Raw genomic sequence first — 13,075 nt, forward strand, 5'->3', positions numbered from 1 at the left:
CGAGGAGCAGCACGCGCATGCCAGCCCGACTTTACCCGACAGAGTTTTCCTGCCGATCCAAGGTGATTTTTGGCCGCCACCAGTTACAGCGTGCATGTGGGGTAGTTCAGATGTAGCGTCTTGCACAAACCCGTTTGTTCAAAAAAGGTTGAGAACCACATACCAACAAAAAATAGCTCCACCGTCCCCTGTATGTTCAAAGACAATCCTCTGATAGGTCGCTGTATGATTCTTTTATATCTTTCTTTTCCAGAACATGCGCTTCAACCGGGAACAGGAAAAGTCCGGTATCTCTGTGTGTTTTTTTTTTTTTTTTTTTTTACCACAGTCTATAGTTTTTACTCAACCTTTGCTTTATTTTGTTGTGTTTTTTGTCGTATTTTAACTGTTGTATTGAAAATGGAGCACATTTGGAGGATGCCACCCTGTTCCAGCTGAGATGAAGAGGTGTTTTCATGGTGGCTGTGCTGCTGTTGGAGCAAAGATGAAGGCCTGGATCTTTGCAGATGTAGATCTTCTGCCGTCAATCATCATGGGAAATGTCAACTCTCTGTCCAGCAAGAGTGGTAGATCATAGATGAGTTGACAGACAAATTAATTTCCTTTTTGGGATAAATAAAGTTATTTGCATTCACTGTGAGGATGTAACATACATTTCTATGCAGAGGAAGTGAAGATACTTTTAAAAAATAAGGCCATGAACTGTTATGATTTATTGATGAACCTCATACAAAGTGCAGTGAACAACAAATGCTGTTCTCCTTCCTAGGTACACGTTACAACAGCTGCCTCTTCATGTGATAAGAGGCTGTGTAAATGTGGGCCAAGGTCACAGTGATCAGCTCTGCCTCAGGAGTCTATTGAATCCCAGAAGAAAAACTGTATTTTTAGTCCAAAAGGCGGTGGCGTTTTATGGTCTGTGCTGTAACTACGGGAACAATCTAACAGTCAAGCTGACTGAGCCTGCAGCACAAAGAACATCAGTGTGTTTAGGGTTTGCTAGTTTCCTTTAAAACATGTTATATTACACTTACCTTGTAGCAGTTGTCATGATCACAGAGTTTCCACAGGTGGCAGAAAATAAATACACATGAGGCATGTAAAACAAATTAAAAAAAAAAAACTATTCTATCAATCATCAATGTTGTCTGTTTTATAATAGGACAAAATAAAATAAACAGTATGAACTCCTTTGCGCCGACACAGTGCACAGAAACACATGTTATGTTTCAGACCAGATCAGATTGCACATTCAAGTATAACTCAAACCCAGGAGGATAAGATGCAATGTGGTGCAATAAAACTCTGAGATCACACATGAAACCTGCTCTGAAAATAAAAACATCATCATCATCAATACCAGTGCTCTGTGTCATCCTCAATATTCACATTTCCGTCTCATGAAATGATTCAGACCCCAGAGTATAAATATGGGCCTGTTCTTCCCACTGGGGCATCATGTGACATTCATAAAGTTTTACCGAGTGGTTCTGGAGCTAAAATCATCCGAGGTCGTCTCAGGAATGTTTCTATACACTTAGGATCATTTGGTTCGTCCTGATCTGCCGTTTTTTTTTTCTTTTTTCTTTTTACATGAAACATAAAAAAATAGTTGAAGTCATGCAGTTTATATTATTTCAAAGGTTCAGGTCTCTCATGCCGTCAGCTCAGAGGCTCATGTGGGGAGCGAGGAAATAACTTAAAGTACAGCTTGATGTGCGAGCACAGGCAACACACACACATACACACGCACGCACACACACAACTTTTGGCTCATTTTCATCACTTTGGATATGCATAAAAAAACTAAAAATAAACAAATCCTTTCTGTTCAGCCATCCAGAATCCATTTCTCCACCTGCCCATGAGATCACACATGGAAGCTGCACATTACTGTATGTCGGAAAGTCGAATTTAACTTTCTTCTTAAAGGGATACTTCACCCAAAATCAATAATTCACCAATTTTCTACTCACCGTCATGCCAAGGAAGGGTTTGGAGAACTTTTGGAGTCATCAAAACGCTTTTGGAGTTCCAGGGGGGGTCCAGCTGGCAACAAATTTTCTTATAATGGTGGCGGATAGAGCTGGACCCCCCCTGGAACTCCAAAAGCGTTTTGATGACTCCAAAAGTTCTCCAAACCCTTCCTTGGCATGACGGTAAGGAGATGATTGGTGAATTATTGATTTTGGGTGAAGTATCCCTTTAATCTTGACCATCTATCTATCTCTTTGGGTTCATGATCTATGTATAGTTTAATGTGTGAGGACGACCTCCAAACAACCACATCTTCCTGCTCCGTCCTCATCCGTCCCTTCTGTGACCGTTAATCAGGACGTCCAGCGTGTGATGGAGAGCCGAAGACACTCGTCTCTTCTCTGCTCAGCACCGTCCAGTCAGAAATCACCCGTCACAAGAGGTAGTTCGTTGTTCTAAATATTGTCCACTGGTCGTCCTCTGACCTGTGCTGTTGTCTCCCGGTAACTTGCTGACTCGTGGTGATTTGTCTCCCAGGAAACAGCCAAGGAGGGCGGTCCTCCTCCTCCTACTCCTCTCCCGCACCGACGATCCAGGGTGAATCGTGGCGGCCGGCGGATGTGCTCAGTAGCGCCCCCTGTGGTTGGTCCTGGACATGGTGAGCGGCAGGGACACGGAGGAGAGAGAGGACACCTCCCAGTAGAGAGAGCGAGACAGGAAGAGCTGGTACAGGATCACCATGGAGATGGACTGGCAAAGGATCACACCGATGGTCACCACCTACAGAGACGGGACAAAGCGGAGGGTCAGAGGCGCTGTGCGGGGTTTGTAGCTTAACTTTGCTACATTTTGACCTTAATTAAACAGCTTCGGAGTAACTGTGATGGTTTAATAAACGGCTTCTTAACCATTTCCATGTAGCTTTTTCATATTCTGTGTTATAAACTGTTTTCTGTCTGCCTATCCTGAGGTTTCTCCAACTTTGTCCCTGTTAAAAGGTTTTTTCTTGGGGGTTTTTCCTCAGTTGATGTGACGGTCTAAGGGCAGATGATGTTGTTATGATGCTGTGTAAAGCCCTTTGAGACAAACTGTTGTGGGCTATACAAATAAAACTGCCTTGCTTAACTTGTTACTAGGGAGAATTGAGGCTCTCTGCCTTGTGTCACTTATTGCGTCTTTTTGGTGTCCCAGCTCTCGTCTCTGCGGCACCGTGACACAAACGCGGCTCTCTTGTTTGTGACAGATTAAACTACACAACTATGCACTTCGTAACATCATATATGATATATAACGTCATCTACCGCTCTATTGATTGATTTCTCGCCAGCTTTGTTGTAAACAAATGCACATGGCCGAGAGGAGGGTTAGCAACACAGAGGAAAAGTGACCAGATTTACATAGTTCCTCTTCAAATGCAAATGAGCCACTGCTCACCCTGCCCCCATCTACTGGTACCCGTACTCACAGGTAAGGGTGGTATCATGAAAATTCGAACACTAATGACATCATTTAATGACAACTGAGGGAACAGCTCGTGAAACCACATGGATTTCAACCTCAGGAGCGTGAAAATTACTGATTTCTTTTGGTCAATTCTCTCATTTTGGAGGCTATAAGGCAAGAAAAACACCCAAATATACAGTATGTTAAAGAGCCTTCAAAAAGTGATATTTCCATAATATGTCTCCTTTAAAATGTTTGTGTTCAAACCTTCTCCCTCTGGTGCTCGTTGAAGATGACAGACATGAGGACGAGGACAGGGTGACAGAGGAACCACAGGAAGCACCCCTGCAACGAAGAAAAGCACACAATGACGCGAGGAGCTGGAGGCGGGTGTGTGTTTGTCGCTGTGGGCTGTGGGTTACCTTGGCGAAGCAGAGGTAGAAGTCTCTCTTGAGCGTGCTCCTCTCAGTGGAGATGATCTGGTAGAGGATGGAGGCCAGCAGGAGCGTGAGGCCCACTCTCAGCACGATGAGCAGGATGCCGGCCAGGCTCTGCTGGACGTGGTAGCTGTGGTGTTCGCTCTCCAGCTCTGAATACTGCTCCCACAGCAGCAGCACCGCCTGGAAATCACACACAGTCACACACATGAAGTTTCCATACGGAGAGATTCATAAAAATTACCGGAAAAAAAAAGGCTGAATATTTTCCAGAATTTTCCCCAGAAACTTGTTTATGTACTTTAATCTGGGCGAATCAGACGTGGAGCATGTGCTCACCATCAGCCTGAAATATGTCATTTTATTCAGTTTCTGGGGGGGGGGGGGGCTGTATATATCCCAATATATACAGGCTACAGGGTTACATACACATAGTATACATTTTATATCAAGGTCTACCAAGCTACGTAAGGAACAGATTCAGGGTTAAACTAAGCTATTCAATATTCCCCATTGAGAAGTTTCTCTAAACTTGAAAGTAATGGAAACCAAAATTCTTGAAAAATATGACCACAATTATATTTTGGTAAAGAAAAATGGTAAAATAATAAAAATTTGATCCATGAAAACCTTAAAGCTTGGAGGGGAATCATCTTTCCAAAATCAAAGTATACATTTCTTAGCGAAGTATGTCATCATAATTACTTTCCTGCAGTTTTTCCAATCTAACTGACGATTCAACGTATCGTTTAACAAATACAAACTGGGACTTTGATCAATTTTTGTTTTCAAAACTGATTGTGTGAAGGAATTAACTGAGTTCCAGAAGATCACATTCTCAAAACATGTGCACAAATGTCCCATCCATCCTTTTACATCTCGGGCATTTTGATGAGATATCCATTGAAATCTTTTGCATTTTTGTCGGTGTTAGATTTAGTTTATGGATGAATTTAAAATTAGATTCTTTAATTTTGTTAGTAGTAAATGGGAAATATGGGGAGGGTAGGGATGGTACAACTGATACTGCAACGGGATGGATATTTTTGTTGTCTTTTGTGCTGAATTAGTGTGATATATATAAAGTTTCAGTGTAATCTGACAGACCTGTGTGACCACTCCACCGACAGCGACCGCCGTGGAGGCCGGACTCTGCTCCCACTGCAGAGGTCTGGACTGAGGCTTCCTGCCTCGGCTCAGAGTCCAGCCCATACACAGACTCAGCAGCATGTACAGCATGGACACCTGGGACACCATATCCCAGACTGCACCGGGACAGGAAGTTTAGTTTAGTTTATTTATTTGTTTCATTCATTGAAAAAAGAAAATAAAACAAATAAAAAAGAATGAATGAATGAATGAAAGAGGGCAGAAAGAATCAAACTCATGTCGTCTACCCATTCTTTCAAGAAATCCTTTCACAAATTAAACAATATATGAATCCAAATAAAGAAGAGTAAAATAAAAATAATTTAAATAATGGCTGAATCAAACTGAACCAAACAGAAGCAGATGTAAATATAGATGGAAGTAGGAGGAGCTTACACTCGGCCATGCTGCCCATCAGAGGAAAACCGACGCCATCTCGGGAATACCTGCAGAACACCAAACATTGGTTTTATCTCCCGAGCTACATGAGACGGTGGGCTGCTCGTGTTTTGTTTTGTTTCTACCTGGCCAGGTGGACGTAGTTGCAGAGGGCGGAGCAGACCTGCAGGGCCAGCGCCACAGTGAGCACTTTGAGCACAGTGTTCATGGGACCTCCTTTCCTCAGAGCCTGGTACAGAGGCTGGATGTAGATGCAGCAGGCGATGAAGTAGGCCAGCAGCAGGAGGAAGTAAAAACTGTGGAGGCCTGGGGGAGAGAGAGAGAAAAGAAAACATTTTGTCTCATGTGGATAATGCAGATCCCACGGGACCGATCTCTACAAATCACAGCATCTCGGTTTATTACAATAAAAATGTCACATGCTGTATGTGCAGGCTGCAGCTCTGAGACAAGCTCGTCTTCTCTTTTCTTTAAATATTTAACACAAACATCTTTTTTTAATCACAGTGGATAAAGCAGCGAAGATGGATAACTATGTATAGACAAGACTCCTGCAGGTCCAAGCACCAATCTACGAAGACGGTGTAATATTTCATTTGGTAATGAATGGGACGCCTCGGGGCAGCGGTAATGGAAGCATCAGGGGATGACGTCTGACCTGCCTCCTCTGCGCTGAAGTGCTCCAGAGGATTCCCAGCTGAGTCGGCGTTCAACAGCAACACAGTGAAGCTGAGATCAGCGTAAGAGGGAACCACTGCGCTTTCCTGGAGAGACGAGACACACAACAATATGTAGCATGTAGGTGCAGTGCCTTGCACAAGTATTCATACCCACTTGGAGCTATTTTTGCAAAGAAGAATGGGCAAAAATTGCAGTCTGTCGATGTGCAAAGCTGGTAGAGACATAAAAGACTTGCAGCTGTAACTGCAGCGAAAGGTGGTTCAACAAAGTGTTGACTCAGGGAGGGCTGAATACAATGCACACCACATTTTTCAAATCAAAGCCCTACTTTGTGTCGGTCTTTCACATAACATTCCCAATAAAATACATTTAAGTTTGAGAAATCTTTTTTTTCACAGATTTTGAGAATAAAGTCATAATATTAACCTGTTTTAGAGGAGGAAAGTTGTTAAAATGAGGCCGTGGAGCATTTTGTGAAGTTGTACTTCAGTATAGGTTTCACAAACAAGGAGATACTACATCTTTTGGCACATCAGCACCACATCAGTCTTCAGTATCAGGACTTTGAAAATCTGTTCTGCAGAAAGAACCAGGTGGACTTGAAGGAAATCACTGCTTTTTTCTCATAAAATTGCCACTTTATTCTCAAAGTCTGTGATTTTTTTCTCTCTCAATGTGGCCCTAATACTCTGTCGTAGTAACGTGACAAAATGTGGGAACATTCAGGGGGTGTGAGACCGTTTAAACTCAGGTTAAGACAGATTAACAGGGTAGAAATGTACTGTAGTGTCACAGGGATCGATAATGTTCATCATGTTACCTGACAGGTGTATCTGTCAGCATACAGCGCCTGCCAGGCTGTAGGAGAGGACTGACGGGGGATGGTCTGGTTGAACTCTTCTTGTTTGAGAGAAACTGCAGGAGGAGGAGGAGGTAGAGACCAGATAAGACGACGGTTTGAAGCGTGGAGAAAACAACAGCAGATCAATAAAGCTGCAGCACATCACATCGCATCACACAAAAGACCGATTCGTCCTTACTGGTGAAGTGGGCTTTAGCGAGCCTCTCGGTGCAGCTGAGGTTGTCCAGGTCCGAGTCCACCATGTCCTGGTACAGCAGCAGTCTGGACTCCTTCTCCGCACCCAGAGCCGAGTTGTCCAGCCGACACACCAACAGAGCATTATCACCTGCAGAGACAGAGACAGTGAGTGGGGGGACAAACATAATAAGCGTCTTCTGATATCTAAATTTGATGTGTTTTCCTGGGAGGAAGGGGGGCATAGTGCATTAACTACCCTGCTTGTCCTTACAGGGTCACAGAGGGGCGTCAATCAATCAATCCCAGCCAACATTGGGCAACAGGTCCAGATACTGGTTACCTAGTTACTCTGCTGTAGCTGACCTCTGACCTCAATTTAAATACATTGGAGCAAATAGTGAAGCACTACTGGAGGTCATGCAAAACCAAACATATGATTGAAAATAGAAATAACACTCTGACAACCCTGTAATTAGCTATGAACTATAAATAAATAACTATCTATATGCTCTCAAAGTGTGGTTATTTAAAATGCTGAACATCCTGATTTATGAGAGATGATGAGATGATGACACACCCATCAGTAGAAAATAAAATAAAATAAAAGCAACACGTTTGTTTTCTTCATGCCATATATATAGTATAATAATAATAAATACAGATATAAGCGCTGCAGGAGTGACACGTTAGCAGCAGCTCGGCAGCATCGTTACCTTGGTACATGAATTTAGTGATGAACTGGCCTTTCTGCTGTCTCGCCACTTCGCTCTTAAAAAGTCCCGTCACAGTTTTGGCCGAAGCCTCCGAGCCGAGCAGCGCTGCAGCCACAAGTGTGACCAGTAAACACGACATTTTGCCTCTTGTGCACATAAACGCTATCGAGAAATAAACCTTAGCTACTCAATTCAATGAGCCACGAAGCCAGAAGTACATCAGCTCTGCGTCAGGTTATTCAAAGTTACCCAGGGTTAGGACCGGAAATTGACTGTTTCCGCCCTAAAATAAAACGTAACAGCTCTTTTTTTCTTTTCTTTTCTTTTCTTTCTTTCTTTCTTTTTTTTTTTTTTTTTTTTTAATTATTGTACATATCATGTTGTCAGTTTGTGGTTAGATATTCTAAATTAGGTAAGGCCCATAAATATAAACTTTGAATTTACACCATTTCTGTCCTGTTTTGTTGTTCTTGTCAATGGTGTTTCATTGTATGTATTTCAGTTTGTATGTAATTGCCTTAAAAGGAAAAAAAAAACCTAACATGCGCTATATCTAGCCAATAACTGATGTATAAATATTATAATTATGGAGTACAGAATAACACAACACTGCTATGTGACTCGAATAAAGAAAAATACATAGTTATTAATAGTAATTTGACAAAAAAAAATTGCAAGCACTTATTTTGAAAAGCACTTCCGGCTTCTCTGTGTTTATTGTAGTTCACTTGACACTGTTGCCCAGCCCGGTCGGCACCGTTGACAGTTTGATTGATTTGCGATTCACCCAATCAAAGAGCACTGACAGCCCTACGTCACACCGGACGACCAATCAGAGAACAGAAAGCAGCTTCATTGACGCTAATGACCGCGCCCCTTTTCAACGTGTCAACACTGCCGTAAAACCGCTCGCTACTGTCGCAAATTACACAACAACGACTCCGCTTCCTAGAAGAAAGCAGAGAGAAATGCGATGAGCTCGCAGCAGGTGGACAGATAGCGGACTCCAAAGTTAAACAGCGACAATGTTGTGATTGTGTCTGTGAGAAACGGTGATGTGAAGCGACGTTAGTTAAAGCGGAGGATGGACTTTAACAGGACTGTTCTGGTGACTGGAGGCTGTGGATTCATGTAAGTGAACAGACTGTGTCCCAAGTCACTAGAAACTATTTAATTAATGATAATTTAAAGCTTAAAACCCAACCTCTGGCATGGTTTATATTCTACTGGATTCATATTACACCTGTATGAACGCACAAGCAGCTTAATAAACATATTTTAATTTATACACTGCTGGGTGAGTTACTTAACTGTATTTTAATGGGTTCATTATAGATAATAGATCACCAGTATGTAGAATTTAATCTTAAGTGGTAATTATTATGTAATACAGTAATACAGCACATATGAACTTAACTGCAGTACTTCAGAGGAGCACAAAGGACTCTTTGAGATCTTATATTCACTCCCTCTCCCTACAGAGGCTCCCATCTCGTGTGTTCACTGGTCAACAGACACCCTGACTGGAGAATTATTAACCTGGATAATGTAAGTTTTCACCCTAAAATGGATTAAATACTCATATATGATGCTCTAAGTGTGTTTCTCATTGTCTGATCTTTTCCAGCTGGATTACTGCTGCAGCCCCAGGAGCCTGGAAAGCATTGAAGACAGAGCTAACTACACCTTTATCAGGGTGGGGGTGGCTGTATTTACAATGTTGTCTTACCAGAGATAACTAAACTCTTTGTAACGTTATCACTAAGTGTATAACTCTTTGAATCTGTTGCTTTCTTCGATAGGGAGATGTGTGTAACTCACGGTTGGTGAATCACATTTTCAACACAGGAAACATCGATGTGATCTTCCACCTGGCGGCCAAAACACACGTTGGTGAGTAGCAGTTGTTCACACACATACACACAGGTCAGGCCTGTAAACAAGGCCAATTTTAGTGTTTCTTTTTAATTCTCACACACCATATTCGTCCTTTCAGAGACGTCGTTTGAAAGTCCGTCCAGTTTCCAGAGGGTTAACATCGATGGGACCAGAGTTTTACTGGGAGCTGCTCATCAGGCCCCACACCAGCCACAACGATTCATCTACGTCAGCACTGATGAAGTGTACGGAGCCAGTCTGGACGAGGTCGGAGAGAAAAGTCTTTGATAAGTTGTTGGGTGGAAATGTAGAGTTTGGACATGTGGGTTATTGATTGACTTGGGGAGTGGGTGTTTTATTCTTTGCAGGTGTTTGATGAGAGCAGTCCAATGAGGCCATCCAACCCATATTCTGCCACCAAAGCAGCTGCAGAGTACCTGGTCAGATCCTACTGGGACAAGTATAAGGTACACACACTGAGGGTTAAAGCTTTACTCATATTTACTTTAAAGGAGACATATTATGCCCCCTTTCCACAAATTAAAATAGTTCCCAAGTGTCTTAAAGACATATCTGTGACATGCTTCGGTCAAAATACCTCAAAGATCAAACATCACAGCTCTTGCATCCTCTCGAAACAGCCCATTCAGAACGGCTGGTTTCAGTGCCTGTCCCTTTAAATGCAAATGAGCCATAAAAAGTGATATTTCCATAATATGTCCCCTTTAATAGATGCAACGTTTGAAATCTGTTGGATATATGTCCATGAATCTGTTGTGTTTATCTGTTTTCAGTTTCCTATCATCATTACCAGGAGCAACAACATCTATGGGCCCAGGCAGTACACCGAGAAGGTAAAATATCCTCACTATCAGCTGCTGTTATACTTGGTTTTTCATAACTAATAAACTGCCATCCTGCTATTTAAGGTCATTCCAAGATTTCTAACCCTCTTGCAAAAGAACAAGAAATGGTAAGTTTGTTTTTCGTGTTTGTGGGTTATGTAATTCAGCTTTAGTATTTGTTTGACATGTTTCATCGAAGCAGAGTACCGGTAAATCTTATTTTCCTTCTCGTCGTCTGTGCCGCAGCACCATCCAGGGAACGCTCCCAAAATCCCGCCATTTTTTGTACGTGACCGACGCCATCAGTGCCTTCCTGCTGGTTCTGGAGAAAGGGATTGTGGGCGAAATCTACAACGTGGGGACGAGCTGTGAGGTTCCCATCATGCAACTGGCCAAGGAGTTAATTAGGATGGTGGGTTTTTGGGAGTGTTTATTCTAATGCAAAGATTAAGCATGATATAAGAAAAAAAAATGCAATTAATTATTTAATTAAACATCTTTGTCTGTGTGTGTTTTTTAAAATTCAGGTCAAGAATGTAACAGACTCTAATGTGAACGACTGGCTCGAGTTTGTGCCTGACAGGTGAGTCACGTAGGTTAAAAAGACAGTTGTGGAAATCTTATTTATAAGTCAGTAGTAGGTAATACTCACAGGACATCCATGCACAGAGACACGTCTGAATGTACTGATGCTCTACAGGCCGCGGGTCGACCTGCGTTACCCCATCAACTGTGAGAAGCTGCAGCAGCTGGGCTGGAGAGCTGAGGTGTCCTGGGCTGAAGGCATCAGACACACTGGTACAGTAAAAACACACACACACACACACACGGACACACTACAGGTCTGCAGAAACATAATTGAAAGCCTAAATCCACAGTAGACATTTACCATTTACCAAATCCCTGTGTTTTACATGTCTTACAGTCAAATGGTACCAAGACAACCCAGACTTCTGGTCGGACACAAACGAGGACCAGGGAGAAATCAGAAGCAAGGTGGAAAAATCTCCCGACAAATAAGTGGCATCAACCAACCGCTGTGATACTTGATTCTTTTCGTTGGACCAGCAGGAAGGCAGCGCCTCCCTTCAACCAAATCAACCTGGAAATGAAAGCACTTTATCTTGATGTACCTGACTGATTCAGCTCATGTTGACAAGTGGTCTTATTTCTCTCACCTTTTCCGTGCACATTGTTTTTTTTGACGTTTAAAGATACTCTGTGGAAGCATTTCTTGACTGGATTTGTAAAGGCTGCAGCGTTGAGGATGCCAGTCTGTGTTTTTTTTTTTTTTAACTTCCCTGAGGAGCAACACAGACAGGTGGAAAACCAAACAGACACTAATCAAAGACGGCTTCAATCCCTCACTGCAGCATCTCTCTTGTGTCAGACCCTGAATTGATTTTGACATGTGCTTCCACAGGGTATGTTTCATGTTTTTTTTTTGGTGTTATCTTTATTTCCCACCATTCAAAGTCAACAGGCAGCTGGTCAATCCAAGGACCAAATATTATACAAACAACTCGTGATGTGTTTACATGCACTTTAATAACCACTTCACTGTAAATGTGGCAGAGGAACCTGGTTACTATAGTGCATGTAAATGCTCCCAGCTCCTGCTAACATCCAGCACAGGTAGCAAATGTCCACATCTGTACTGAGGATGCTTTTCAATCTCATATTAAAGACTTTAGTTGGTTTACATATTTGTTACGTAATAAAAGACTTAAAAGGGATAAGAGCTAACGCAAGGCCAGTCACATCACCCAGGTGTTTTTACCTCACACATTTGAAATGTTTCTAAATCATGATGCTGTAGAATGTATTTGAGTACCAATAAATGTAATATTTAATACCATATATGTAGTCGTGCTGTTTGCAAACAACCCACAGGAGAAGAAACAGCTCAAAGACACAATTTACATTTGCAAATCCAAACCTTTATTCGTGGTAAAATCAGAATATATGCACAGTTTTTTTTTTCTTCGTGCAGTGCTCCTCTTCGTGCACAACTGCTAAACTAATACATAAAGCAAATACTAACTACCAGGCCGGTGCTGCCACGTGTCCACACTGAAGGTGGTGGTGTTGGTGGGAGAGGGGGGGGTCTGGCCAGTCAGTAATGCTGACAACACTGGGCTCCATTTCACTTCAGCTCAGTCTATAAACAGCTATCATTCCTACGTTAATCACACTGACAGTGGAATAAAGCCAAAACGTGTTTGTATTTGTGTACACTGAGCCACAAAAACTTTTGTGTCTGTGTAAAACGTGATTACTTGCCGTTATGCCATGACGGTGACTGTCAGAAGTGGGTTTGTGTGCGTGCTAAGTAGACATAATTAAATGATTCTGTCCATGACGGGACAGATTCACAGCCATGGATCAGCTGCAAGGTGCAATAAAAACAAAAAGTTTCCCACTCTAATGTAAAAGACAGCAGGATGGATCGTCATTTCTGATTGGCCAGACGCTCTTCCCCCCCCTCCCGCTCCCCGTGACAGCGTTAAACAC

The 13,075-nt window shown here is 42.4% G+C and overlaps 2 protein-coding genes across 2 annotated transcripts; one reads left to right on the forward strand and one right to left on the reverse strand.

Moving 5' to 3' along the window:
• Positions 1-2,227: 2,227 nt before the first annotated feature.
• On the reverse strand, positions 2,228-8,040 carry gpr180 (G protein-coupled receptor 180). Its single transcript, XM_083985991.1, has 10 exons — positions 7,839-8,040; positions 7,127-7,273; positions 6,907-7,001; positions 6,064-6,169; positions 5,531-5,711; positions 5,403-5,452; positions 4,965-5,122; positions 3,843-4,040; positions 3,688-3,765; positions 2,228-2,757 (listed from the first exon to the last, which is right to left on the reverse strand). The coding sequence occupies exons 1-10, from the start codon at positions 7,993-7,995 to the stop codon at positions 2,602-2,604; spliced, it is 1,326 nt and encodes a 441-aa protein (XP_083842117.1). The 5' UTR covers positions 7,996-8,040; the 3' UTR covers positions 2,228-2,601.
• Positions 8,041-8,780: 740 nt separating this feature from the next.
• Positions 8,781-12,405, forward strand: tgds (TDP-glucose 4,6-dehydratase). The gene is made up of 12 exons (XM_083985360.1): positions 8,781-8,969; positions 9,320-9,386; positions 9,466-9,534; positions 9,641-9,731; positions 9,835-9,983; positions 10,085-10,183; positions 10,511-10,570; positions 10,646-10,689; positions 10,808-10,973; positions 11,089-11,144; positions 11,262-11,359; positions 11,487-12,405. The coding sequence occupies exons 1-12, from the start codon at positions 8,923-8,925 to the stop codon at positions 11,579-11,581; spliced, it is 1,041 nt and encodes a 346-aa protein (XP_083841486.1). The 5' UTR covers positions 8,781-8,922; the 3' UTR covers positions 11,582-12,405.
• The last annotated feature ends 670 nt before the right edge of the window (positions 12,406-13,075 follow it).

The sequence above is a fragment of the Trachurus trachurus genome (assembly GCF_905171665.1).
Source record: "Trachurus trachurus genome assembly, chromosome: 2".
NCBI classification, from domain to species: domain Eukaryota; kingdom Metazoa; phylum Chordata; class Actinopteri; order Carangiformes; family Carangidae; genus Trachurus; species Trachurus trachurus.

Bases quoted from the DNA above. Each gene is read 5' to 3' on its own strand.
- gpr180 (XM_083985991.1), bottom strand. From the start codon at position 7,995: ATGTGCACAAGAGGCAAAATGTCGTGTTTACTGGTCACACTTGTGGCT. The intron at 7,002-7,126 runs GTAAGGACGAAT...CTCCTCCTGCAG, and splicing joins CGCTAAAGCCCACTTCACCA to TTTCTCTCAAACAAGAAGAG. The intron at 4,041-4,964 runs GTCTGTCAGATT...TGTGATTTCCAG, and splicing joins TCGGTGGAGTGGTCACACAG to GCGGTGCTGCTGCTGTGGGA.
- tgds (XM_083985360.1), top strand. From the start codon at position 8,923: ATGGACTTTAACAGGACTGTTCTGGTGACTGGAGGCTGTGGATTCAT. The intron at 9,387-9,465 runs GTAAGTTTTCAC...GATCTTTTCCAG, and splicing joins GAATTATTAACCTGGATAAT to CTGGATTACTGCTGCAGCCC. The intron at 10,184-10,510 runs GTACACACACTG...ATCTGTTTTCAG, and splicing joins CCTACTGGGACAAGTATAAG to TTTCCTATCATCATTACCAG.